A 24,606-nucleotide genomic window follows, 5' to 3' on the forward strand; every position below is an offset into this window, starting at 1 on the left:
TCAGTTGTCCATTTTGTCTGATTTCTGTTTTGTGTAGGATGGGCTGATGGTTTTGGGAAACTATTTATTAACATGTGTAAATTCCTGCAAGTAAGCGTTGTACTAAAAGCATAAAATAGTAAGAACTGCAGCTGTAAAATAACTTGCAGAAATCTATAAATCCTTAACATAATTAAATAAATATTCAAAAGCTGAAGTCCTGTAAGAGGACTGAAGTAGATTTTTCTCTCTAGATGGTATTCTGGGCTCCTGAACGAGAGCTTGGAATTGTATGTATGTATTAGCATTAGTAGCACAGAAAAATGCAACCATACAGAACAAAATTTTGTAGTCACTACCTCACTCACGTGGATGAGAACACCTTTACCTCTTCTCACACTTGCTGTTTAATTTCATTGTCAGATTAAATTCAGGATTTATATGATCAAGTCTAACACGTAGCTTGAATAATGAAACCAAGCATAAAATAAATCACTTAACAATGGTTTACATTGGCTTTCCTCATATATTATGGTTTAATTTGTTCATCATTTACCTTTTTGTATTTAGAATGAAGCATTGTTCTGAGATGTGTAGTAATCTGGTAAAATGCTGATTTCTGTTTCTCTCACTTTGATTTAGGGATACCTTTTCATCTCTGTGCTGGTAAACTCCAACAGCGAGCTGATCCGCCTCATCAACAATGCTATCAAGAATGACCTAGCTAGTAGAAACCCTACCTTCATGTGCCTTTCTTTGCACTGCATTGCCAATGTGGGTAGCAGGGAAATGGCTGAGGCTTTTGCTTCTGAGATTCCTCGAATACTTGTAGCTGGGTATGTACAGTTTTGCTAGTAGAAATCTTGTAGAGCAGAAATGTGTAGGTAAAAGGAAGTGTAGTATTTTTCATTTGCACATGAGCTTGAGTTGGGAACTTTTAACGGTGATAATGTCAGCTTTCCCTCCAGTATAACTCAAGTGCACAATTGTTGTTTAGAGATGTATCTGATTTGTAAAATGATAGGAGAATGTTTTGCCTGTACTGACAGTTCCTGTAATGTTAAAAAATGTGTAATCCATAGCTAAAACTACAATATTACCTGTTGAATAAAGTTTTGTTAGCAGAATAATCTTCCTGGAGCAACTCGAGCAGTTCCAGCACATTTGTCTATTTATGAAAGTATTCTGTGGCAATGTGTGTCTCATACACAGTGACATGCGATGTCTGTTATTTATATTGCTTGTTTGATAAGTTATACAGGGGAATATAATGTATAGGACTCCCAGCATAAAATCTTTTTTCTGTTGCATTAATTTGGATAATTTACAGACAGGTGGCTTGTGAGATGAGTATTTGTCTGACTTTGGAAGTCTTCTGCATTGGTGGTGTTTTGCAGTACCCAGTTAAGCCAAAATTTGTCTTGCCCCATACTAAGCCTAAGGACTTGCATGAAAAGGCTGTGTCCACCTTGCCCCAGCCGAGGCCCATCAGTTACCACTCCCAAAGTCAGGCAGTTAGGCTAGCTGAGGATTTGATCATTATAGTCTGATCCAGATGTCTTTCTCTGCCAGGAAAAGGGACATTTCCCCTTTGACTCAGTATGACAGTGATGACTCCACCTTTAAGGAAGGTTTGTCTATGGCATCCTATGGGTTTCAGGTTCTGATGAGAACCTTGCCTCAGCACCCCCCCCCCCCCCCGAGGACATTTCTTTTGGTGAGACCATGCACACCTTGAGGGAGCACTTTAGATGGGAAGCTCAGTATTCCAAAGTCCAAGAAGAGGGTCAGGGAATTCCTAAATCTTTCTGAGCATAAACCTCTTGCCATTCCTCTAGTCTTAGAGGTAGTCATTGATGTCTTGTTAGATTCTTCCTTGCTACCTAGACTCCTTCCTCCCTTCTCCTTAGAAACCAGACAGATTTCAGAGTTCTGGATTCCCACAGGCACCTTTTTAAGAAAATTGTAGCGGATCCTGAAGTGCTGACTCAGGGTCCTAAGGGAGCTAAAGCTAGCACATCACAAAACCCCCTGCCAGCTGACAAAGTAGAGCCTTGGACAGGTTTGGAAAGAAAGTCTACACATCTGCTACCCTGGTTATGTGGGCTGTAAATTGTCAGTTTCATGTGGTCAAGTATCAGGAGACCCTCTTAGACCAGATGAAGCAAAAAGGCCCTCTGTAAGGAGCTGCAACAGATGTTCATCATGCATACAGTTGCAGTCATAACAGATGGGTTTTCCTGCCGTCAGGCGGGTCCTCGGTCGGCCAGATTCCAAAGTCTAGGTCCGGCGTCTGATGTCGTCGCTTCTTCCCTGACGGCAGTGCGACAGTGGTATAAAAGAACCAGCCGACGCCATTTTCTTCAGTCTTTCTTGCTGCGCGGTGCCTGAAGCAGAAGCAGTTCTCAAGTGCCGGTCGGCCAGCTCCTGAGATTACGAATATTTTTCAACCGAAGTCTTCTTGAAAGCTAAGTACCTCGTTGGGGAAACTTTTCTTGCCTCAGACCGATGTCAGACAAAGTTAATAATTGCATTTCATGTGGGAAGCAAATACCGCATAAGGATTTCCATTCCCTCTGCATTCCTTGCTTAGGCCCAGACCACGTCTCGGCCTGTCGTTTTTGTGCTACATTCAACAGACGCACTATTAAGCGTTGGGCAGAGTTCGCCCAACACTATTTTGGCAAAAAGTTTAATTACACTATGTCGTCGGATACTCCGACTCCAGTTTTGAGTAAAAGACGCAAAGATAAGGACCGACATACGAGGTCCGCGACTTCTACCGACACCACGCTAAAACCGACTACAGGTGCTCCGGTTCTCAGCGAACCACCTACGCAGCCCCTGACTACCGATGACACTTCATTAGCGGTGTCTTCTGTCCCCGAGGTCGCAGGCTATTTGGCCCACACCCCGACTACAGATATCAAAGCCACTCTTGGCGGGGAAACTCGGAGTTTAGACAGGCCTGCCACCTCTCAAGGTGTCTTCAGGCCTTCTTCTTCTTTTTCCATTAAGGCTTTCACTAAATCTAAAGCAGCCATGCATGCTAAAAGACAAGCTCCACAGGGCCCCTCTCAAGGCCCCACGCCTAAAAAGCAGATGCTCAAGATGGCTGAGGATTTGATTACTCTCATCAGGGGTTCTCAACCCCCCTCGGGCAAAAGGCCCAGAGTGGAGGAAGAATACCCTTCCTCGGACCAGGCCTCCATTACTTCAGAACATTCTGAAGACCAGGAACATTCATACTCCCCTTTTGAAGATTCTGATGCAGAGGAGTCCATTCCCTCTGTCTCCCCCCCCTGAGGACTACTCTTTTGGGGAAACCTTGCATACCTTGAGGGAACACTTCCACTGGGAAGGCCAAGATTACTCAGACTCCAAGAAAAGGCTCCGGGATTTCCTCTTGCTCCCTCATCACAGGCCTCTGGCTATCCCTCCTGTCTTAGACATACTAGATGATGTGTATTCAGAGACCAGCCTTAACCCAGATTCTATACCTCCAGCTCCAGTCAAGCCTGACAGGTATTACCGGGTTCCTGATTCACACCAATTCCTATACAAAAGCCATGTGGCTGACCCAGAAACTATTTCACAGGGTCCCAAGGGAATTAAGGCCTCCACTGCCAAAAATCCATTGCCTTCAGAGAGATTCCAGAGCTTTAGAAAGGTGGGGGAAAAAGGTATACACCTCGGCCACCTTAACCATGAGGGCATTAAACTTGTCAGTTCCATATGTTAAAGTATGAACAGTTTTTAGAATAACCACAGCAGACAAAGAATTCTTAGTAAAAAACCACAAACAGCAATCCAGCAACTTCGTAGTAGGAATTTATTTAGAACACCAGCTTAGAAATCTCTAGCGCCTCGGCCAAAAGCCTTTAACAGAGTACAAACCTTAAAAAACTTTAGGTCCATATATACTGAACCTTAATAGAATAATTAATTAATTACTTGTGTAACAAGCTTCTTAAACACTTCTTCTTAAAACAACAGACCCATATATACATATTTACACAAAACTTTTCCAGAAGCATTCTTGATTTAATCCCACAGGAAACATAGTATTAAATTTCAAAATTAAAAATGCTTCTTTTTTCCTTAATTGTTTAACTTGTTCGTCACTCATAAATTTGTTAAAGACTATACTATCTAAAACTGTAGCCTGAAAACCATCTAAACTACCCCTATGAATTTCATTAAAATGTATAGCTACAGGACTAGTTATTTTATAATTCCTAACGTCCCTTATGTGTTCTTTTATTCTACAGGAAAATTGTCTTTTTGTTTCACCTATATAAAATTTATTACATGTACATTTGATTGCATATATAACCCTTTGGCTCCTACAAGTAAAACATTAATTTGTCTCAAAATTCTTATCAATAATTTTATCAAACCTCTGAGTCACATATTTACAAATAGTGCATTTACCACACGCTACTGTACCTTTTTCCTTTATTCCTTTTGATATCTCTAATTTTGGTCTTTGGAACCTACTATGTACTATAAAATCTTTAATATTTCTACCCCTATTGAAAGAAAACAGAAGTTTTTTCCGTTGTAAACAATCTACTTCTTTTTTTGCAATGTTCCAACTTGATTTAATTATATCTATAATTTCTTCCGATATTACTGAATACGTAGTAGTAAAATATATATTTTTGTACTGCTCTATTCTATTACTATTCTTATAAGATGTCCACATGCATTTTTCATTCTTACTGTACAAAACTTTATTTAAACTTTATTTTAAATTAGTTTCATCATACCCTCTTTCCTTAAACTTCTGGAAACTATCATATAATTCAACATCTCTATCTCTATTATTACTACATAATCTAGTTATTCTAATAAACTCAGTATATGGAATAGACTTGATAGTATGCAAGGGATGAAAACTTTCTCCTTGTAGTATGTTATTACCTTCTGGAAATTTCCTATGAATTTTAGAGACTACTTTTTTATGGTGACTATCACCTATTAATTCTACATCCAAAAAGTTAACCTCATTACCTTTCTGTAATGCATCAAATTTTATTTCCATACTATTTATCTGTATTTCATTTATAAACTGATCAACTAACTCAATACCACCCTTACAAATAAAAATGAGATCATCTATATATCTGTAATACCTAATTACATACTTCCGAAAAAACTGATTAGTATAGATATAAGATTGTTCAAACAAGCCCATAAATACATTGGCATAACAAGGGGCAAATGGAGCCCCCATAGCTGTTCCCTGTTTTTGCCTATATAAATGGCCATCAAATTCAAATATATTATTCTGTAGACACATCATAATTAATTTTACAATATATTCTACCATAGGACTGTCACCTAAAAAATGTTTCATAGCTCTTATACCATCTGCATGTTTTATATTGGTATAAAGACTTACTACATCTATTACTATAAAAAACATTTCATCATCCCATTTTAATTGATACATTTTTGTCAGAAATTCAAAAACGTCTTTAACATAAGATGGTAATTTTTTTAACTATTGGCACCAAAAATTCATGTAAAAAACAAGAGATATTATTCAAAAAGCTTCCACTAGCAGAAACAATAGGACGTCCTGGCGGATTCAACAAATCCTTATGAATTTTTGGCAAACAGTAAAAACATGGCATTCTAGGATTTTTTATAGCAAATTTATCTTTTACATCTTTAACTGAAAAATAATGCAGTCTTTTACCTTTATCCAATAATTCAGTGTAAAGAGCTTGAGCTTTATCATAATCTGACATGTCGATACACTGATAAACTGTACTATCATTTAAATGTTTATAACACATTGATAAATATTGAGTGTAATTCATTAACACCAACTTCCCGCCTTTGTCCGCAGGTTTAAATACCATTTGTGCATTCTTACTTAAGTTAATTAAGCCTTGCCACTCATTTTTATTCAAATTATATTTTATACATTTTTTACTTTGACTCATAAACCTGTTATAGGCTATTTGTATATTATGATTTAATGATCTATCTAAACACAATATACTTTCATTATTACAATAAGGAACAAAATCACTTTGTACTTTGATATTATCAGTATTTAACTTACAATAGGCATTATTACAAACAACTTCATCTTCCATAGAATAACATGAGTAAAAACTATCATTTGAACTACTACTTTGTTCATTCACATTATCATCTTCCCTATTAGTTTCACCTTCTAAATCAAAAAAATATGCCAGCTTTAACTTTCGTATAAAACGAAAAACATCACATTTTAACTCATGTAATCTAGGGAGAACCGTTGGTATAAACTTCAAACTTTTTACTAATACAGACATATGAGCATCTGAAAGCTCAAACCCAGACAGGTTAACTACATACTCACATGTAGAAAAGTTATTAGAAATACTAGTCCCATTTGCCTCGTTTGTTTGTCCGTTGAAACGTACGCTGCTCTGGGTAATAACCCTTTGTTGTCCCATTCCAGCTTCGTTTCCTGCCTCTATAACCTCCACGAAAAGTATTTAGGTAGGTGTTATTCCCCGCAGGCGGTAGATAAGGGAAGTCTTCATCTGTATCACCTTCCGTTGCTGAGGTTATACTTTCACCTGATGTAAACGCTCTTTTCTCCGTATTTTGAGCTAACTTCTTCTGTTGATCAAAATGAACATGTTGTTTCCGCCCCTTAGGATTAGTGGCTACAAGGAATGCCTGTTTGTTGTCGTAATCGCGTATATCGCAAATTAATTTGTTCTTCTTCCTGTCAATCAGTTCTCGTTCATAGCTAACCAGCTGTTCATTAGTTTTCACCAGGAAACGTTGCAATTCTTCATGCGATATAATATTGGTAATGTCTCTACATAACCCTTTTATCTCTTCTCTAAGTTTCTGTTTTTTAAAATGATCGCGTTCAACCAGAATATGCACCCACTCCAAGCTGCACTTATGTGCAGCAGCTATCCACCTCTCAGGGAAGGAGCGTTCTTCCAACACAGTCAAATCAAACGGAGTGGAGGGGTTCTTAGCTGCTCTGAGACCACGAGGAGTAATTTCTAACTCCTCATATCTCTGCATGCTTTGTGAATTTAAGAATACAGCCGTTTCCTTAAACAGTAACTTCTCCATACGTGATAACATATCTGATACTTCTGGATTATTAAAATTTTCTGCTTTCTTACCAATTTTTGAAAAGGGGTTCTGGTTCCATAACTTTCTATCTTTTGTCCATTTGTTCAACACCCCACTATCTGTTTCATTTAAACTGGAGCCATCATTCCGAATAGATGCAGTACATGTGGAACTCGACCCAACTGTAACATCCACAGTTGTTGGTGCAATATCCATAGATTTTGGTAAAATCTCCACCGGAGTATCTAGGAATATCCTAGGTAGACCCACTAGGGAATCACTGGTCATATTAGAATAACCACAGCAGACGAAGAATTCTTAGTAAAAAACCACAAACAGCAATCCAGCAACTCCGTAGTAGGAATTTATTTAGAACACCAGCTTAGAAATCTCTAGCGCCTTGGCCAAAAGCCTTTAACAGAGTACAAACCTTAAAAAACTTTAGGTCCATATATACTGAACCTTAATAGAATAATTAAGTAATTACTTGTGTAACAAGCTTCTTAAACACTTCTTCTTAAAACAACAGACCCATATATACATATTTACACAAAACTTTTCCAGAAGCATTCTTGATTTAATCCCACAGGAAACATAGTATTAAATTTCAAAATTAAAAATGCTTCTTTTTTCCTTAATTGTTTAACTTGTTCATCACTCATAAATTTGTTAAAGACTATACTATCTAAAACTGTAGCCTGAAATCCATCTAAACTACCCCTATGAATTTCATTAAAATGTATAGCTACAGGACTAGTTATTTTATAATTCCTAACGTCCCTTATGTGTTCTTTTATTCTACAGGAAAATTGTCTTTTTGTTTCACCTATATAAAATTTATTACATGTACATTTGATTGCATATATAATCCTTTGGCTCCTACAAGTAAAACATTCATTTGTCTCAAAATTCTTATTAATTTTATCAAACCTCTGAGTCACATATTTACAAATAGTGCATTTACCACACGCTACTGTACCTTTTTCCTTTATTCCTTTTGATCTCTAATTTTGGTCTTTGGAACCTACTATGTACTATAAAATCTTTAATATTTCTACCCCTATTGAAAGAAAACAGAAGTTTTTTTCCGTTGTAAACAATCTACTTCTTTTCTTGCAATGTTCCAACTTGATTTAATTATATCTATAATTTCTTCCGATATTACTGAATACGTAGTAGTAAAATATATATTTTTGTACTGCTCTATTCTATTACTATTCTTATAAAATGTCCACATGCATTTTTCATTCTTACTATACAAAACTTTATTTAAACTTTCTTTTAAATTAGTTTCATCATACCCTCTTTCCTTAAACTTCTGGAAACTATCATATAATTCAACATCTCTATCTCTATTATTACTACATAATCTAGTTATTCTAATAAACTCAGTATATGGAATAGACTTGATAGTATGCAAGGGATGAAAACTTTCTCCTTGCATGTTATTACCTTGTGGAAATTTCCTATGAATTTTAGAGACTACTTTTTTATGGAGTTGCTGGATTGCTGTTTGTGGTTTTTTACTATGAACAGTTTTTGTTATCTCAGTTGAAAAGCAAAATGTCACAACCTGAACAACCAGACTTGAAGGAGTTGCAGGAATGTTCATCGTGTATGCAGCTGCAGTCATGACAGATGGGTTCTCCTGCCGTCAGGTGGGTCCTCGGTCGGCCGAATTCCTAAGTCTAGGTCCGGCGTCGGTTGTCGTCGCTTCTTCCCTGACGTCAGTGCGCCAGGGGTATAAAAGAACCAGCCAACGCCATTTTCTTCAGTCTTTCTTGCTGCGCGGTGCCCGAAGCAGAAGCAGTTCGCCAGTGCCAGTCGGCCAGCTCCTGAAATTACGAAACTTTTGCAACCGAAGTCTTCTTGAAAGCTAACTAACCCGTTGGGGAAACTTTTCTTGCCTCAGACCGATGTCAGACAAAGTTAATAATTGTATTTCTTGTGGTAAGCAAATACCGCATAAGGATTTTCATTCTTTCTGCATTCCTTGCTTAGGCCCAGACCACGACGTCTCGGTCTGTCGTTTTTGTGCTACATTCAACAAACGCACCATTAAGTGTCGGGCGGAGTTCGCCCAGCACTATTTTGGCAAAAAAATTAACTATATTATGTCGTCGGGTACTCAGACTCCAGTTTTGTCGAAAAAACGCAAAGATAAGGACCGACGCACGAGGTCCGCAGCCTCTACCGACATCACGCCAAAGCCGACTACAGGTGGTCTGGTTCTCAGCGAGGCGCCTACGCAGCCCCTGACTACCGACGACACTTCATTGGTGGTGTCTTGTGCCCGAGGTCGCTGGCTCCTCTGCCCACACCCCGACTACAGATACCGAAGCCACTTTTGGTGGTGAATCTCAAAATGTAGACAGATCTGCTTCCTCTCAAGGTGTCTTCAGACCTTCCTCTTCTTTTTCTATTAAGGCTTTCACTAAGTCTAAAGCAGCCATGCAGTCTAAGAGACGAGCACCACAGGGCCCTTCTCCAGGCCCCATGCCTAAAAAACAGATGCTTAAAATGGCTGAGGATTTGATTACTCTTATCAAAGGTTCTCAATCCCCCCCCCCCCCGGACAAAAGGCCCAGAGTGGAGGAAGAATCCCCCTCCTCTGACCAGGCCTCCATTATTTCAGAGCACTCTGATGAACAGGAACATTCTTACTCCCCTTTTGAAGATTCTGATGCTGAGGAGTCCATTCCCTCTGCCCCCCCCCCCCAGAGGATTACTCATTTGGGGAAACCTTGCATACCTTAAGGGAACACTTCCACTGGGAAGGCCAAGAGTACTCAGATTCCAAGAAAAGGCTTAGGGATTTTCTCTTGCTACCCCTGCACAGGCCTCTGGCTATACCTCCTGTCTTAGACATACTAGATGATGTGTACTCAGAGGCCTGCCTTAACCCAGATTCTTTACCTCCAGCCCCAGTCAAGCCTGACCAGTACTACCGGGTTCCTGACTCTCACCAATTTTTATACAAAAGCCATGCGGCTGACCCAGAAACTATCTCACAGGGCCCCAAGGGAATTAAGGCCTCCACTGCTAAAAACCCATTACCTTCCGAGAGAGATTCCAGATCCTTAGAAAGGTGGGGGAAAAAGGTATACACCTCTGCCACCTTAACCATGAGGGCATTAAACTGCCAGTTCCATATGCTTAAAGTACCAACAGTTTCTGTTATCGCAGTTGAAAAGTAAAATGTCGCAACCTGAACAACCAGACTTGAAGGAGTTGCAGGATTTGATGCATAGTGCAGAACAAGTGGGTAAACATACCTTGCAGTATGGTTTTGATGCTCTAGAGGCCTCATGTAGAGCTGCTGTTACAGGATCAGTCATACGTAGACATGCCTGACTCAGGGAGCAAACCTTACCAGATCATGTCAAAGCTAAATTACTAGATGCCCCTCTGCAAAAGGATGTATTATTTGGTGTTAAAGCTGAGGAGGTATTAAAGAAAATGGAGGAAAAGGCTAAATCAATGCAAACAGTGAAAGATTTTCTACAGGTACAACCTCCACGTTTCAGTAGAAATTGGCCTTCCAAAAATTGGTCCTTTCCAGCCACAGACAGACCCCAAAGAAGTAGATACAGGCGCCCGAGGGGCAGAGGGCAATCTCAAGGATCGTTTAGAGGCAGACAATGGCAAGCTCCTACACAAAGAGGTGGTGAGGATAGTTCGCAGCCATTCAGAAAGGAAGCCCAATAATTTCCCCTTTGCATGCCAAGCAAGGCTCAAATGGCAGCACCCTTAGGCAGAAAACTGGCATTATTTTCAAAAAATTGGCATATTGTCACAAAAGACAAATGGATCCTGGACATTATAAACAGAGGCTACAGATTCCACTTTCACACCCTTCCAAAAATGAGAGGCATGCCAAACCTGCCACAATCAAAGGGCAGAGGCACAAGGACAAATTTCAGATCTCATGGACATGAAAGCTATTCAAGAGGTACCTACTCACGAACAGGGTCAAGGTTTTTATTCCAGACTATTCCTGGTACCAAGGAAGGGAAAAGATTGGAGACCTAGTTTGGACCTATCCATCCGAAACACATTTTTACTCGTACCAAAATTCAAGATGCTCACATTACAGCAGCTTCTTCCCATGCTGGGCAAGGAGTCTTGGCTGGTAACATTGGACCTCAAGGAGGCATACCTGCATGTCCCAATCAGACAAAATTGCAGAAGATACCTCCGATTTCTTGCAGGTTCAACCCATTATCAATTCTCTGCATTGCCCTTTGGCTTATCTACTGCGCCCAGAGTATTCACGAAATGCCTGGCATCAGTAATTGCCTACTGCAGACTTCAAGGGATACAAATATACCCTTATTTGGACGACTGCCTGATCCAAGCGGACAGCAAGCACATTCTTCTGAAACATCTGGCATTTGTAATAATGTTGGTGAATTCTCTGGGATACACAGTCAACAAAAAGAAATCAAGGCTACTACCCTCTCAGAAAATAATTTTCCTGGGTGCCAACTTGGACACAAACACCCAGATGGCCTATCTCACGCCAGGGTAGCAGGGGCAACTAACTCAGTACTTCAGAACACTAGCAAATTTCACCAGGCTGACTGCAAGGAAAATCCTGCAGGCTCTGGGATTCATGGCATCTTGCATTCTACTAATCCCATGTGCAAAGCTGCATATGAGGAAACTTCAATGGTACCTGAAAAACCTATGGTCTCAACACAGCCACAGTTTGGAAACAATAATACCACTAATTCCATGTCTTCAAAAGGAATTTCTGTGGTGGGCTCAAGCATGCCAAACAAACACAGGTCTCCCATTCTGCAAGCCTCAAGCAAATCAAGTCATCACAACAGATGCCTCGGACCACGCCTGGGGGGCGCACATGACAGATCGGTGCATTCAGGGCAAATGGTCCCAAAAAGAAAAGCACCTTCACATCAATCAAAAGGAAATGCTAGCAGTAATAAATGCTATTATAGCTTTCAAAGACCTTCTGCATCCAGGTCAACTACTGATAACGACAGATAACACCACAGTAATGTGGTACATAAACAAACAGGGAGGAACCCATTCATACCCCCTATGCAGGCTGGCCATGTCACTTTGGAACATGGCTCTGGAATTACAAATCTAACTTCAAGCACAGTACTTGCCAGGCAAGGAAAACACGCTGGCAGACAACCTAAGCAGAAATATGACAGATCCACACGAATGGAAGTTGCATCCTCAAGTTTTTACAGAGATAATTCAAGCATGGGGAAGGCCAGACGTAGACCTCTTTGCCTCCCACAAAAATCACCAATTGACAAAATTCTGCTCAAGGACCTTTCATCCACAGGCCTGGAGAGTGGACTCTCTTTCAGTTGGACAACAATGACAGTTTATGCCTTTCCACCTCTTCCTCTGCTTCCCAAAGTTCTATTAAAAACCAGAGCAGACAGACCAAAGATGATTCTCATTGCTCCAGACTGGCCAAGACAGCACTGGTACCCACTCCTGAGGAGCCTGACGCATTCCCCTCCATGGACCCTACCTCTAATGCCGCCTCTTCTGACTCAGCACAGCTTCAAAACTCTTCACAGTCAGCTGAGAACACTCAATCTAGCCGCATGGAAGATTCCTTAACATCACAACAGACCCTACTCTCCAAGGAGGTGCAGGACGTCATTTTGGAGGCCAGAAGGGCATCTACTAGAAAGGCTTACTCTGCAAAATGGCAACGGTTTTGTGCCTGGAATGAGAAAAAGGGCCACAATCCTGGAAAACTGAATTTACCGCAAATATTACAGTATCTAGCTGAGCTGCTAAGCAGTGGACTTTCATTCTCCTCCATCAAAATCCATGCCTCAGCCATTTCTGCAGAATACAACACTGATCCACCTTTATTCTCTTACCCCCTCTTAAGACAGTTCCTCAGAGGGGCTAAGAATATAAAACCCCCAAGGGAAGCAACCAGTACCTGCTTGGGACCTCAATTTCATTCTAGAAAAGCTGACCTTGCCTCCTTTTGAGCCAGCTGCCTCTACAGATTTGCAATATTTGTCCTGGAAAACAGCTTTCCTTCTGGCTATCACCTCAGCTCGTAGGGTATCGGAACTACAAGCCCTCATGGCTGTGCAGCCTATTATCATCTTCCATCAGGACAGTTTCCTTACAAACCAACCCGTCCTTTATGCCAAAGGTGGCATCCAGGGTAGCTTTGAATCAGGCTATACACTTACCTACCTTCTACCCTAATCCTCAAAACAAAGGGGAGAGACTGCTACATTCCTTGGACATCCACAGACAGCTGCGTTATTGTTTGGACAGAACAAAGCCTTTCAGAAAATCAGAACAGCTCCTTGTGTCTTATGCTACAGGAGCTCAAGGGAAGCCAATTTCCAAACAGACAATCTCAAAATGGATAGCCCACTGCATACGCTTTTGTTACTCTTTTCATGGTAAAACTGTACCTACAGGCATCAGATCTCACTCCACAAGGGCCACAGCTACCTCTGCAGCTTTCCTCAGGGGGGTTCCTACCAAAGATATTTTGGAAGCAGCCACTTGGAGTTCTGTACATACTTTCTCCAAGCACTAAGAGCGGGCTTTGCCACTGCAGTCTTGCAGGGCATCCTGGCTCCTCCTAGTTCCACTTAGTGCCTACCACCCCTTTTTTAACTTTGGGATTCTACCCATCTGTTATGACTGCAGCTGTATGCACGATGAACATAGTACAGTTTTGTACCTACCATAAATGTAGATGTTCGAGTACTAATACAGCTGCAGTCCAGGTTTCCCTCCCTCCTTCCCCTCCTGGGACAGGCCTAATGGCTAACACCTCCTCATACAACCTGATTGGGGTATTCATTTATGGTGTATTTGCTTGCAACTACTGTTTTTTGATTACATTGCATTGCATTATTACATAAATTTATGTTTTGCCTTCCTTCTGGGGGCACCTGACATCTGGGGCAAGAAAAACTGAAGAAAATGGCGTCGGCTGGTTCTTTTATACACCTGTCGCACTGACGTCAGGGAAGAAGCAATGACATCCGACGCCTGACCTAGACTTTGGATTCCGGCCAACCGAGGACCCGCCTGACGGCAGGAAAACCCATCTGTTATGACTGCAGCTGTATTAGCACTCGAACATCTACATTTACGGTAGGTACAAAACTGTACTTTATGCAACTCCTGCTGTCAAGTAGTTAAGCACTTCTTACACTGTTGCTATGGTACTCTGGAAGCATCCAGCAGGGCAGCAGCCACAGGATCAGTGATTAAGAAGACATGCCTGGCTGAGGGAGCAGTCCCTTCCTGATCATGTTAAATCCAGTGTTTTGGATGCTCCTTTGAGCAAAGATTTCTTCTTTGGTTGTAAGGCTGAAGCAGTGCTTTAAAAATAGGGAGGTTAAGGCCATGTCCATACATACAGTCAAGGATTTTCTTCAGGTTCAGTCACCCTGCTTCAGCCGCAGCTGTCCTACCAATGATTCTGTCCGGCCTCCCTTTGTAAACCAAGACATAGGACACCAAGAAGGGACAGGTGTCAGAGGCAGCACCAACGACCACAAGAGTGGCAGGCAGACTCCAGTAGGCCTGTGGGATCCCGTCAGCAGGGACCCAGGAGGGAGCAACTATGAAACGCCCTTACCCCCTCCCTCAAGTACCCACCCAACACCCCCCCGACAGACCAGAACGACAGCTGTCCCTCTTAAAAAAAAAAAAAAAAAAAAAAAAAAAAAAAAAAATGTGAAACTCTATCAGTGGGTTTTAAAAATCATAAAAAGAGGCTACAAACTTTGGTTCAAACAACCTCTTATTCGCTCAGGTTTCCCAGATATTCCACCAAAGCAAAAGATAGAGGCCATAAAACAAATTCAGCTCCTGTGTACCCAAGGTTCTTTCTGTGGACCCAATACTAAACGCATCAAAAGGAAAGGTATTTTACTCAATGCTGTTTCTTGTCCCAACAAATATTTGGAAACCTATTTTGGATCTGTCAAGACACAACATTTTCTTGCAAATACCAAAATTTAAAACCTTCCAAAATTGCTGTCCATGATTTCCCCAACTTCATGGTAACCCTAGATCTAAAAGATGAATACCTCCACAGTCCTATAGAAAAAAACTCACAGGAGGTTCTTGTTCTTCAGAGGAAGTGTGAATCATAAGTTTTATGCACTCCCCTGTGGCTTTTCTGCCGCACCGAGTGTTTTCACAAAATGCCTAGCCCCAGTGATAGCCTTCTGCATATCCAAGGGTATTTCAGATTTATCCCTACATAGACGATTGCCTCATTTAAGCACAAAGTTAGAAAAATGCAAAGCAGATTTCGTTTACATCCAAGAAATCCTGACTTTCCTGGGATTCACCATCAATATCCAAAAGTCTCAGACCATTTCCACCAACAGGATTGTGTTTCTGGGGATTTTGAGACTCCTTTCTTCAGAAAGCTTTCCTCCAGAGAAGGTTACCTTTCTAACTCGGTAGTTCCAAAAACTCCTTCACAGGAGTTACTTCACTGCCAAAGATCCTCAAAGCCTTGGGCTTATATGGCCTCTTGCGTCCTCATGATCCCCCCCCCCTTTACCAGACTCCACATGAGGGAAGCTACAGTGATACCTCAAATGTGTGGTGCCAGCACTACCATCATCTCAACTTCAGGGCGAAGCTTCACCCTTGTCTCAGGAAGGAGTTGCCTGTTTGGCTCGAGCCTGCTCTCTGTCTTGGCTTTCCCCTTCAGGATTATTCGTAAGAACCAAACTTTGACTGCAGATTGGACTCCTAGTTCAAAAACAGGCACATCAACCACAAAGAACTGCTGGCAGCCCATAAAGGTCTGATTGCTTTCAAGGACCAATGAGGTGTACTCCTAGTAAAGGACATTACCACGGTTATGCGGTATATAAACAAGCAGGTGGGACTCCCTCTTATCTTATTTTCGCCTAGACATGGATCTTTAGGAAACTGCAAATTCCCTAGGTCTGTGCCTCCTGGTTCAGTACCTAGCAGGGGAAAGAAATCCACTAATGGATCACATAAGCAGGAGCCTGTCAGACCTTCACAAGTGTCGCTGCATCAGGATGTTTTTCTCAGTGTAGCCAGAGAATGGAGTGTGCCAAAGAGAGACCTTTTTGCTCAAAAGCAAATTCACTTGAAAGTGTTGATCATGAACCAAAACCAAGTCAGTCTGGAAGATGAATGCAGTCTCCTTTGGATAGGTGTACTCCAGTATGCCTTCCCTCCAATACCCTTATTCCCCAGGATACTGCTAAAGATAAGGGAGGAAGGGCCAAGGGTCTTTTTCTAATGGCTCCAGATTGGTTAAGGCAGTACTGGTATTACCTAATGCTCAGTGTCAGCAAGAAAGAACCATGATTGCTGCCCCAGTGAGTGGATCCGTTCTCACGGAATAAGGGCACCACCATACACCCTAACCTGAACACTCTGAAATTGACAGCTTAGATGATATTTTGAAGCCCCCCCCCCCCCCCCCGGGAGGGGGGCATTCCTCAACAAACAGGTACTGAACATTATAACAGAAGCCAAGAACCTAGTGCCAGAAAATCTTACTCCGCCAAATGGAAGAGGATCTACTTTATGGTGTAGGCAAAAGAGACAGAACCCTTTTAAGTGTCTGGTTCCTCTGATCCGTTCATACCGGTCAGAACTTTTTGATAATAGCCTTTCTTATTCTTCTTTTAAAGCTCACACCTCAGCCCTTTCAACTTATCTGCCTTCTCAACCCTCTCTTTTTTCCCACCCACTCGTAAAACACTTCTGAGAGGGCTTATTCACATTAGACGACCCCCCCCCCCCCCCAGAAAGCCTTCAGTTCCCCAGTGGGTTCTCATTCTGGAGAAGCTTGCCCTCCCCCATTGCAAGCCAGCTGCCTTTGCAGACATCAGGTTCTTGACTTGGAACACAGCTTTTTTGCTAGCTATTACTTCAGCTAGAATAGTATGAGCTTCAGACCCTTGTGTATGGAACATTTCATCACGTTCTACCCTGACAGTTTCTTAGGACCAGCCCCTCCTTTATGCCTAATGTGGTTGCAGAGATCTTCTCAAACCAGACCACCAACCAACCCACCTTCTTTCCTAACTCTCAGAATTGAGTATTTTATTTTTTATTTATTGTTGACTGGGAAATGGGGAAAGAATCCTCCATTCATTGTATGTGCATGGACAGCTGCATTACTACTTGGACAGAACAAAAATGTCAGAAAAATCTTACCAGCTTTTTGTGACCTTTGCCTGTAACTCTGAGGGAAGATGAGTTTTTAAAAGGTCTCCAAATGGATTTCCCACTATTTTGTTTTGCTACAACTACTGTGGAAAAAAGTCACCAGACTCTGAGATCATACTCCACCTGTGCTACTGCTAAGCCTACTGCCTTACTTAAAGGGGTAGCCACTAAGGAAGATTTTAGAAGCACCTACTTGGTCCTCTGTGCATACCTTCACCAATCCTTATCACCTTCCATCCTTCTCAAATTCCAAGTCTGTGTTTGCCACTGCAGTCTTGCCAGGGTGTCCTGTCCTCTCCATAACATTCTACATCCACTCTCTTCTTGGTTCTGGGAGTCATCCTATCAGTAAGGATTGCAACAGTGAAACGCTAAGCACATAGTACAGTTGTGTACATGTACCATAATTGTAGAGCAGTCCTGCTCACCTGGATAGTTGTCAGTCTTCACCAGAGATGAATTAGGGCAAAAGCCCCAGGAAACCTGCACCCCATCATTCTATCCAAGATGGATGAGCAGACAGAGTCCACTTGCATCCTTTCAGGTGGACTCCATTGCCTGGGTCACTAAATGAATGATGGTGGCTGGGGCATAGTTAGGGTTGCATTCCTCTGTGGCATGGAGCTGACATAGGGATATGAGAGAGAGAGAGAGAGGCTTTGCTTACCTAGGGGTAGCAGAAGAGGAAAGTCCAATAAGTCTTCCTGACAGAACAGCTGATACATTGAGTATGTCACTTATTTTCAGGATTAGCTAAGGATTTTAGGTTGATAGTCTTTTTCTCTGGATTAGAGTTAATACATTGAAATTGCTTTATGAAAGAGGTTCAATAATGGTACGTGTTAGCTAATTGCAAGTTTTCTTGCCATACAAAGCAGTCAGGTGTAAATATTTTGTGAAACTAAGTTTAGTAGTACAAGCTTTTATAAAGCTTAATTATATTTTTATGATTCTTGAAATGGCTAACTTTAGATATGCGTTTGTCTTAGCTTCTGACTTAGAAGCTGTGAATTTACAAACTTAGTCAACATTTAGAGAGTAGCTTACAGAAATGGGAATTGCATATCAAAAGAATAGCGGTCTTGTATAAAGCATATTGTGGTTTAGCTGAGGCCGGGTCTGCTTAGTGCTGAATTGAGAGGTAAGTATCACTCTTTTGTTCAAGAATGCATTTTAGTTCTGTCCAGTGAATGGAATCTTGCAGTATTTTGATCCTTGGGCTTTTGGTTTAGTGTTTTCAGTCAATTGCTGTCCACCCACTGAGGTAGTAAGTTTGTTTTTTTACTACTAGGATCACTAGAAAATTGCAATATATATATATATATATATATCTCAGAAGTATGGAAATATTTTGTAAAAGTTGAGAGCTTAGTTATACAACCCTGCTACCATTTAACTACTTGTATGATGCAGCATATATTAATCACATCTTAGGTGTGTTGGTGTTTTCAGTCTTTTTCCTTAAATACAGTATAGAATGTACTTTGCTCATTAACTCTTTAAGATACCTAAATATCACAAGCAGTAGAACCACGTGAATTATGAACATTCATTTGGATACTCCCAACAGAATATTGTAGAAACCTAACTTTTGCCTTTATTGCTGAAAAATGAATCTGTAAAAAGAATTGAACTGCTGCCCCTTTACAATACATTATGTACTTCTCAACCTCTTAGTGCAAGAAATCTGGACAAAGCCAAAAAATAATGGGGAAAACCATGGCAATAGAATAGCGACAGATTTTAAATATTACTCTTAGCAACTTAAAATTTCTAGAATGACAGGTTTTGCATTAGGATGCATTTTCTGAATGATAAGAAGTCTGAAATTTAAATGTCATTGTTTACTTCAATCCTCAACATACCTCTCAACTGTGCACATTTTCGCAGAATGTTCATGCTTTTGCCTCATATTTTGGTCTGTTTTTCATAAAATTGTGGTTTTCTGGCAAATTAGTGGCAAATCATTAAGGACTGAAGTTAGAAAATGACAGACATTTGAGTTTCCGACTTCATACTCTTCAGAAAATCCATGCTAATACAGAACCTGTTCTGTCAACTTTCTAAATTTGTAACAGCAGTATTTAAAAATTGTCTCTATGTTTGGGCCTTTGTCCAACTTTTATTTATATCTTAGTCCAGATTTCTTGCTTTAAGAAGTTGAGAGGTATGGTCCTCAACGATTTCCAGAAAACCACAAATGTTATGATTAAGATACTAAAATATGAAGCAAAAAAAAGGACATTCTATGAAAATCTGGATAGTTGACAGATGTCTACTATCCTTTAAATAAAAGCGCATAAATTGCCTCAGACTGTGTTAAAGCCACAACTTTCATGAAAATGATCATTAAAGATGTTGCTGTGTGTTTTCACATAAAGGCAGTTAGGTCACTTAAATCTGTGTAGAACTGCTGAAATCAACTCCTTTGAACATACTCGTGATTTTCAGTAGCCAAATTGTTTAAATGTATACTTAGTGTGAACCATTAGTCGCAGAGAAAAATGCTGCCATAAAGAACAAAACTTTGTAGTCACTACCTCACCCATGTGGAAGGGGAGCATATTTCATCTCTTCTCACACGTACTGTTTAATTTCTTTATCAATTTCAATTCAAGATTTGTATGATCGCGCTCTAACACGCAGCTTGAGTATTGAGACCAGGCATAGAATAAATAACTTAAAAATGGCTTAACATTGACTTTCCGCTCTATGTACTGTGATATTTTTGATAAACTTTTGCTGTCATTTGTTGGATTTATTTGAACATGTACATTTCAGCAGTTTTGGTCAGTGTATGACAAAAATTTTAAAAATTGTGGATTTTCTGTGGACAGCAAGATGGAAAATGTAGGAAAATTATGAGTTCGATTTTCCAGCTGCATTTTTTTAGATTGTTCTTGTCCCTGTGCAGATTCAGCCTTCCCTGATGCGGTTTCCAATTCTTCCTGCTTAGAAACTATTAATGCCCAATTGTTTCCCATCTTGAATAGTTCATTAGTTGTGTTAGCCAATCTTTATGTAGTAAATAAGTGTTGGAAATTTTAATTCATCTCTTGTAAGAGATTACAGTCTGTTCTACTGTGGTTACATATGCTGAAATTTTAAACTTCAGTGCTGATGTTACATCCTGCAAAGTTAAATGCAAGTACTGTAAGCAGGATTTTTGTATATTAAGTTTTATTTTGAATTTAGGGCTTGGAATCAGATGTTCACTCAGCTTTACCCCATCACACGTTTTGGCATTTGTCTGAGGCCAGCTTGTTTTACATCTTCAAGTAGTTTAGATTTCCTAGTATCTTCAGTGACACTGTTCCAAGTTGATTATGGTACCGACAAATGCCTGATGGTAATGTTGGTGTATATGTATCTTTTTTGTCAACCTTTTGTGCTAATTTTTGTCTTAAAGCAGTTTTTTTTTTTAACGGTCTTTGCCACTGAGCCTTAGCAGTTAGATGGTTGAATCAAATCTTCTCACCTCAATGTACCCTGGGATCTCTCATAGCTCAGTCCCCTGACTCCTTTTATGTATGTTTTGTAAAGTGCCATGTGTGAGCCTTGACATCTTGCACGGTCATCCTGTGTAGGATGACACCACATTTTATTTCACCGTACAGTCCTCTGTGCGGATCTGAGTAGCACTCCATTGTGCCTTCAGTTCCACACACAGCTGTGTGATGGCGGACTTGTGCTTTTCTGTCCCACCACCATATCAAATTCAGCACGACTAAGTATAATGGATAAGGACTAGACATCACTAAAAGTAATCACAGCCTTCTGGCTAAGTTCAATCTTAGCTTAAGTTTGATTGCATCAGAAAGGTCATCCAATAGTGTAACTGCATGCTTGGATTTTTGTGCCATCATTTCATGACTTTGCTACCTAGACTTGCCACTGCTTTTCCTTTTTCCAGTACCTTCTGCTGTGCTGCTCAGTATGTTCACAAACCTGTGCTCATCTCTAAATGAAAAACTCAGGCAAGCCTGCTAACACACCTACTTACTTGCTTCCAGCCACTCTCCCAGAACCCACTACATCTCTTTTTGTCAAATAATTGGAGCTTAAACTAGCCTACTGTATCCTAAAAATAGGCTGTACTTTGCTATACCACCCTGATAAATTTCCACGTCTTCACACGCACACCCCTTTTCCAATAATGAAATTTTGCCCACACTTTTAGTTTTAGAGAAAGGGAAATTTCTAACTAAGCTTCTACCTGCTTGCAAATGGCATTAACTCTACTTTCTCAGTAGACATTTCTGAGTATTGGAACAGCTTGCTGCTTCCACTTTGTGATGAAAAAAACCCTTACTCATTCAGAAGTGCCTCGGGGAGATGCCTCAGACTGGGCTGTATTTGTTACCATCCTTTAAACTGTGTACAAGTAGCACGTGTCTGTATCATGTACATGTTTTCAAAAAAATACACAATCACTGAATTATTGGCAAGCAAAACATTTTTTGTAAACTGTCCTGCATCCCTGGACTGTTGTTTTTGGATGAGATGCACCCCCCTTACTGTCTTGTTTAATACAACTCCTAGGTCACACAGCAGTGGAGAAAGAGGTGTTCTGCTTAACACTAATTTTTGTGAATTGCAATTTTGATGGTCAAATGTGTATTGTAAAACCACTGTTGCAGTAGTAGTCATAAAATATGGCAATCAGCCAGAGGCTGACACTTGCTCAACTGGACCAGCTGCCAGAACTCTGCATAATTCAGGACACAGACAGTCTTTTCTATATGTAGAGATGCTGTGGCCTCCCAGATAAAAAAGGCATCAGCATGTGTTATGTTTAGTTCTTTTTTTGCTGCAGACAGGTACATGTCTTGGCATACAAGTTCATGGCTGCTCATTCTGGATTAACACCCCCTGAGATCCTGTTGAAAGCCCAAACTTGTCTCATTGGAGAGAGTTTTTCTTTTGTTCTTTTGGTTACTGTTCTAAGATTGAGTAGTATTTTGGCAGGATTGTTTGGAAACCGTTGTGGTTCTCTGGGTGTACCTCCAAAAGGCATGAAGAGCCGGTGTGAATGCAGGCATATCAGATCCCATATAGGTGGTATCACGTGAAGTGTATTTTTTGTTAGGGAGAATCACACCTGTTAGTGGATTCCCCATATCTGTGCAGGGTTCACTAGCAATAGGTAAGTAGTAGTTATCGGTGTATATTGTATATAAATCTGAATATTAATGATTCTGTCTAATGCAGTAGCCTTTGGATAGTTAGATTGTATCCTGCCCAGAGTACAACTGACCAGTCTTCACAAAGCTCTGGCTCTTGTCAGGGTGCAGACAACTTCAGTACTTTCTTGCAGCCCTTAAGAATCTACCTGTGGAATTCACAGGAATGACTGTTGTCCTTCCATCTTTCTGTTTCATAAGTCCCCGTTATGGAAACCAGTCCACACTATTTTTTTTTTTTTAGGAATTTGTCTTTTGTGACAAAATTGGTCTGTCTTTTTTAGAAGACTGGCAATATTAATTGTTTTGGATTTTGCAGAAACTAACAATATATGGCTGTTTAGAATAGTTGAGCTATTAATTTAACGGGGGGAGTTTTAATAGCTTTCATGTGCTGCTTTTGCTACTTTGAGTTGAGAAAGGAATGGAAACATTTTTTGTTAATGTTTTGTAATGCTTATGTACATTTTATGACAGCCTACCTCTTTTTCTTTGCCATTTTTAAGGGGGTTTTAGTATATTGCATTTCACCATAATGTGTTGGGGATTGTTTAGTGAGGTAAGTGGTTGTGTTCACTTTTTATACTTCGCTCAGGACGGTCTCTTCCAACAGCTGATAGTGGACTTCAGGCTTTCTTACTTGGCCTTAAAAATAAATAAATTAAATAAGTTACCAAGAAGTCATTGCCTTCACTGCAGGATGTCTGTGTACCTAAGTCGTTACTGAAGGACTCTAGTGGCTGAGACTGGTTCCTCAGACCATTTACTGATTTCCTTGACAGTCTAGTGTTGCTTCTACTGCTGCTATGGTACAGGGGGGAGGTAGCAGCTACTACTGCTTTAGTTGACCTGGTGTCTGTCCTTGGCATGGGAGAACCACTTAATTTGGGTCAGGAAGGTTCTGTAGAGAGTCTTGCTTGGCGTACGTGGAATTTAAGAGGAAACAGGATGCAGTGCAATGAAAAAATGTTTGTCCCCTTCCTGATTTCTTATTTTGTTGCATGTTTATCACACTTAAATATTTCAGATCATCAAACAAACGTAAATATTAGACAGATAAAAACTGCACTTTGGGTTTACTTGGGTTAAGTGATGATTTTATTTAAGGGAAAAAAAATATCCAAACCTACATGGCCCTATATGAAAAAGTAATTGCTCCGTAAACCTAACAACTGGTTTTGCCACCCTTAGCAGCAACAACTGCAATCAAGCATTTGTGTTAACTGGCAATGAGTCTTTCACATTGCTGTTGAGGAGTTTTGGCCCACTCTTTTCAGAATTGTTTTAATTCAGCCATATTGGAGGGTTTCCGAACATGAACCGCTTTTTTAAAGTCATGGCACAGCATCTCAATTGGATTCAAGTCCGGACTTTGACTAGGCCACTCCAAAACCTTCATTTTGTTTTTTTAAGCCATTCAGAGGTGGACTTACTGGTGTTTTTTGGATCATTGTCCTGCTGTTGAACCCAAGTGCGCTTTAGCTTGAGGTCACGAACTGATGGCCGGACATTCTCCTTCAGGATTTTTTGGTAGAGAGCAGAATTCATGGTTCTGTCAATCACAGCAAGTCGTCCAGGTCCAGAAGCAGCCCCAGACCATCACACTACCACCACAATGTTTAACTGTTGGCATGATGATCTTTTTTCAGAAATGCTGCGTTACTTTTATGCCAGATGTAACTGTTGGCATGATTATCTTTTTCTGAAATGCTGCGTTACTTTTATGCCAGATGTAACGGGATACACAGTTCCCAAAAAGTTCAACTTTTGTTTCGTCAGTCCACAGAATATTTTCCCAAAAGTCTTGGGAATCAAGATGTTTTTTGGCAAAAGTGAGATGAGCCTTTGTTCTTTTTAATCAGCAGTGGTTTTCGCCTTGGAACACTGCCATGCATGCCATTTTTGCCCAGTCTCTTTCTTATGGTTGAGTCATGAACACTGAACTTAACTGAGGCAAGTGAGGCCTGCAGTTCTTTAGAGGTTGTTCTGAGTTCTTTTGTGACTTCTTGGATAAGTAGTCTCTGCGCTCTTGGGGTAATTTTTGTAGGTCGGCCACTCCTGGTAAGGTTCACAACTCTTCCATTATCTGAAGTTGTTAATCTTCTTCCTATTCATCACTGATGGG

At 40.6% G+C, this 24,606-nt stretch overlaps 1 protein-coding gene across 5 annotated transcripts in view; it reads left to right on the plus strand.

The window, feature by feature from the left end:
- LOC122811506 (AP-2 complex subunit alpha-2) overlaps positions 1–24,606 on the plus strand; it is a 2,640,839-nt gene that overhangs the window by 271,954 nt on the left and 2,344,279 nt on the right. For all 5 annotated transcript variants that reach the window (XM_044083382.1, XM_044083385.1, XM_044083386.1 and 2 more), the window contains exon 4: positions 622–815. In XM_044083382.1, the coding sequence (XP_043939317.1) occupies positions 622–815 (194 nt within the window). The remainder of the gene's footprint in view (positions 1–621; positions 816–24,606) is intronic.

Source organism: Protopterus annectens, chromosome 9.part0 (assembly GCF_019279795.1).
Source record: "Protopterus annectens isolate FY-2018-M chromosome 9.part0, PAN1.0, whole genome shotgun sequence".
NCBI classification, from domain to species: Eukaryota; Metazoa; Chordata; order Ceratodontiformes; family Protopteridae; genus Protopterus; species Protopterus annectens.